Here is a 4,987-nt window from a genome sequence, read left to right on the forward strand (position 1 = left end):
AAACAGACAGAAACAGTGTTTTTTTTTTCCAAAACTGAATTTTCTTATCAATAGTTCTGTAAACTGTAACGCAATCAGAGAAATTTTGAATTATATGTATTACATGTGACACTTTGCAAATGAGTACAAAATTAAACATTCCAATACAGAAAGCTTATATTTAAATCATATATCAAACACATAACAGTACAGTCCAAGTGTAAAAATACAGTATTTATCGGTGTATAACATGCACTTTTTCCTCCTAAAAATGGAGGAAAAAGTAGCAGTGCGTGTTATAGACCGATATAAAAAAAAAAAAAGTCAACACTGGAGACTCTCTGAGTCAAAGCTGCTAATCTGCTCACAGCCTCTCAATACACTGCACACTATTCACACTCTGCTGAAGTTTCACTTCCTGGCTCTGCTGCCTTTTTTTCTTACATTTTATACTTTTATCCACAGCCCCCTTCTTTCTGACTGTGTTTTTATCTTTCTTTTGTTTTCTTGCCACATCCTGTCTGCAAAGAGAGAAAGAGAAGAGAGAGCCCAGGAGTGCTGAGCAGGAAGATTGTTGGGAGCCATAACAATGCCTGATTATAATCTGAGCACACAGCAGGCATGAAATTCAGAATTTACGTTCTGAAAAGGGATTTTCTGACAGTATACTGGGGCCCTTCACTCAAGGCAACTGGCCTCATGTGAATAAGACCTTCACCCTAAATTAGGATCGGTACTTGGTGGAAGAAGTGGCGTAACTTCAGAAGAAGGTTGTGCTCTTACCTTGATTAGCATTATCTGGAGGACTGCAATCACAATAGGCACCCCTTTTCTACTGGCACTTGTAGAAATTTTCTTTAATTTCCTATTGCACCTCCAAGACAGGAAAAGCAGAGAAATGTTCCCAAAAGGACGTGAGCAGCAAAAAATAACTAGACAGGGCTGTCGCAGAGCCAGAATGAGCGAGGAGAATAAGGAGTGGGCAATCCTGAGCCCAGAGGAGTTCACCCAGCTGCAGAAGTACATTGATTATAGTACCAAAAAGGTTCAAGATGTTCTGCAGGAGTTTTATGGAGATGGCACCCACCTGTCTGAAGAGTCCATAGATTATGAGGGATTTCAGCGCTTCTTGAGAACATACCTGGATGCAGAAGATATTTCTCCTAATCTCTGCAAACGCCTCTTCATGTCATTTCAGGCCCCACCCAATGGTACAGGGGATCAGACAGATGCTGCAAAGGATAATGGCCGAGTTAGTCTGCATGATGTATCCTGCTATTTTTCCTTACTGGAAGGGGGAACCGCTGAGGACAAACTGGAGTTTACTTTTAAACTATATGATAAAGACAGCAATGGACTACTGGACAGTTCTGAGGTAGATCGAATTATAACCCAAATGATGAGAGTTGCTGAGTATTTGGACTGGGATATTACTGAGCTTAAACCGATGCTGGAAGAGATGATGAGACAGGTGGATTATGATGGCAATGGAACTGTGTCCTATGAAGAGTGGCTTAAGGGAGGGCTGACCACAGTGCCCCTGCTGGTGCTGCTTGGAATGGAAGTTAATATTAAAGATGATGGTCAACATTTGTGGCGACTCAAACATTTTAACCGGCCTGTGTACTGTAACGTGTGTGAAGCATTGCTGTTTGGTGTCAGGAAACAAGGCCTGTGCTGTAAGTTTACTGTGCATGAACGTTGTGCTCGCAAAGCACCAAATAGCTGCATCAGCACCTATGCCAAGTCCCGTAAGGATGCAAGTGGGCAGACACATATATGGGTTAAAGGTGGATGTGAAGCCAGCAAGTGCGACCGATGTCAGAAAAAGATAAAGAGTTTCCAGAGTCTTACTGGCCAACGCTGTGTCTGGTGTCATGTTAAGGTTCATGATGAATGTATTTCCTTATTATCTCAAAAGTGTGATAGTGGCATCCTGCGGGACCATATACTGCCTCCTTCCTCCATTTATCCAGTAATTCTGGAATGACAAAACAGTTAGAAGAACCTTATAGCTTCCCCAGATGAAACATCCCAGATATTCAGCACTGCAGAAGGACAAGCACTTCGAATAGCCCCAATACTAGATACACACCCACTACTTGTCTTTGTCAACCCAAAAAGTGGGGGAAAGCAGGGTGAAAGAGTTCTTCGCAAGTTCCAGTATCCGTCAAGTGTATAACCTAGTGAAGGGTGGCCCATCACCTGGGCTAAACTTTTTCCGGGATGTTCCCACCTATCGGGTTTTGGTGTGTGGCGGGGATGGTACAGTCGGCTGGATTTTGGATGCCATTGATAAAGCGAGACTTCCCCAAAGGCCTCCTGTAGCTGTCTTGCCCCTGGGTACTGGGAACGACCTAGCGCGCTGTCTAAGATGGGGAGGAGGGTATGATGGAGAAAATCTAGTTAAAGTGCTAAAGGACATTGAAAGCAGCACAATTCTTTTAATGAACCGATGGAATATTGAAGTCATACCTGAGAACCCCAACGAAAAAGGAGATCCTGTCCCATATGAAATTATCAATAACTACTTTTCCATTGGAGTGGATGCCTCCATTACACATCGTTTCCACAATATGAGGGAGAAATATCCTGAGAAGTTTAACAGCAGGATGAAGAATAAACTCTGGTATTTTGAGTTTGCAACATCAGAAACCGTTTTCTTTACATGTAAGAAGTTTAAGGATTATGTTACAATAGAGTGCTGTGGCTCCCCTTTGGATCTCAGTTCTGTGTCTTTAGAAGGCATTGCGGTCATTAACATTCCAAGCATGCATGGTGGCTCCAATCTGTGGGAAGAGACAAGGAAACCTTTGGGAGAACCTCGAAATGCTTCATGTCAGAACTTACCAGAGGCCATCACTGATCCTGAGGCCTTAAAGTCATGTGTTCAAGACCTTAGTGATAAGAGGCTAGAAGTGGTGGGTCTTGAGGGTGCCATGGAGATGGGACAAATTTACACTGGACTAAAAAGTGCAAGAAAACGACTGGCCAAATGCTCAGAGCTTACTATTCGAACCGCAAAGCCACTCCCAATGCAGATTGATGGGGAACCCTGGATGCAGCCTCCCTGCACGATTAAAATCACACACAAGAATCAGGCTCCAATGATGCTGGCACCACCACCACGCTCTTCAAGCTTTTTCTCTCTTAAATAATATCCAGGGTGGACATTCCATACCTTAATGACGATGACTCCTTTGCCATCAGAAGTCAATGGACTATCAGCATAACCCAATCCCTTCCTATTTCTCTTGCTGTAACTGTGCTGCTGTCTCAGCCCATATACAGAAAACCCCATTGCCATCTGCAGTGCTTTACAGTAGCTTGGGTAACAGCTGGGCTGTCACTTATTTTAGAACATGTGTCCAATATATAAGCAGAGTGCCAGTTTCCTGTTCTATGAAAGCCTTATATGCGGTTATATAATATTGACAATAGAATATATATTATCCTTAGAGACCTGTAAAATATTCTCTCTGCACATGTATGCTTTGCTCTTAAAACCTGTTGTACAGATAATCGTGTTACTATAGCGCCTATAGTAATAGAAGAGTATATTTTCCATTTTTTATTTCATTTTGTGCCACTTCCACTGCCAAAAAAGTCCTTTTGGATTGTAATTCTTATGTTTACAGAATACAGCATTTTTAGACTAGTGTTAGAAAAGAAGACTGGATTAGCACAAAAGACTTGTCTATAATAGAGAATGCTCAGAATATGACAGCCTGACCCCCTTTCACTTTTGAAGAGAAGACCTAATCTGAGGCTACCAAGTCATGCTTTTGTTTAAGGGTGGAGGGGGGGGGGGTTGCCCGCAGCTGTACAGGATGGTATACATTTTGCTTTGCCCTATGTTCCATAGGTGCAGTATACAGTACAACAGCGCATGCAGAACATGACTTATGACCTTCTTTTGCAGTTAACATGGGTACGAACCACATAGGAGATCGGATCACACTGCACTGTTTTTATTAATGTATTTTGTTTATTTTATTTTAACTTATGAAGCATATACCGGGAATGATTACAAACAGTGGCTATGATTACTCTGATTTAGGGTCTAATTTAAATAAATGAATAAAATCTTTGCGGTTATTAAAAAAAAAAAAGTCCAGAAAGCAGCGCCGAGAGGTAGAAGGGGGCGGGCAGCGCCGAGGAGAAGGAAGGACTCGCTGTCATCGGAAGTCCTGCCTCCTATGCCAACGTCAATCATAGGCGCCGGGACTTCCGATGACAGCGCGTCCTTCCTTCTCCTCGGCGCCGCCCGCCTCCTTCTACCTCTCGGCGCTGCTTTCTGGACATTTTTAAAAGTGATTTGTATAGAGGAACTGGCGCTGGCAAGGCTGCAATTATGGGCACTGGCGCTGGCGAGGCTGCAATTATGGGCACTGGCGCTGGCGAGGCTGCAATTATGGGCACTGGCGTTGGTGAGGCTGCATGTATGGGCACTGCGCTGGCGAGGCTGCAATTATGGGCACTGGCGAGGCTGCAATTATGGGCACTAGTGAGGCTGCATGTATGGGCACTGGTGCTGTCGAGGTTGCATGTATGGGCACTGGCGCTGGCGAGGCTGCATGTATGGGCACTGGCGAGGCTGCATGTATGGGTACTGCACTGGCGAGGCTGCATGTATGGGCACTGCACTGGTGAGGCTGCATTTAAGGACACTGTGCTGATGAGGCTGCATTTGTGGGCACTGGTAAGACTACATTTAATTAAAAAAAAATGTTCTGAGTTCAAAGATGTTTATTTTAAATTTCAGCTTTTTTTCGTGAAATTTCTGCCCTAAAACTTAGGTGCGTGTTATACGCTGGCGCGTGTTATACGCAAATAAATACGGTATACTTTGGGAAATAATAAATAGACTTACAGGCATTTGTGTATCTAGAGGAAAATTTGAAGACCTTCACTTGTCTGCATCAGAACTAAAATGGGTTCTGTAACTAAGGTAAAAACTCTGTGTTGTTGAATAAGAAACTTTATCAACAAAGGCAAGACTTCCTGT

General features: G+C 43.4%; 1 protein-coding gene across 1 annotated transcript; it reads left to right on the forward strand.

Annotated features, from left to right (window-relative positions):
* Nucleotides 1–332: 332 nt before the first annotated feature.
* Nucleotides 333–4,069, forward strand: LOC309552091 (diacylglycerol kinase alpha-like). The gene is given in 4 exon segments (XM_082252869.1): nucleotides 333–1,965; nucleotides 1,967–1,977; nucleotides 1,980–2,148; nucleotides 2,150–4,069. Coding segments are annotated over 4 exon segments (2,256 nt in total). The 5' UTR covers nucleotides 333–877; the 3' UTR covers nucleotides 3,138–4,069.
* Nucleotides 4,070–4,987: the final 918 nt, after the last annotated feature.

The sequence above is a fragment of the Pelophylax lessonae genome (genome assembly GCF_965119305.1).
Source record: "Pelophylax lessonae genome assembly, chromosome: 4".
Classification (NCBI taxonomy): Eukaryota; Metazoa; Chordata; class Amphibia; order Anura; family Ranidae; genus Pelophylax; species Pelophylax lessonae.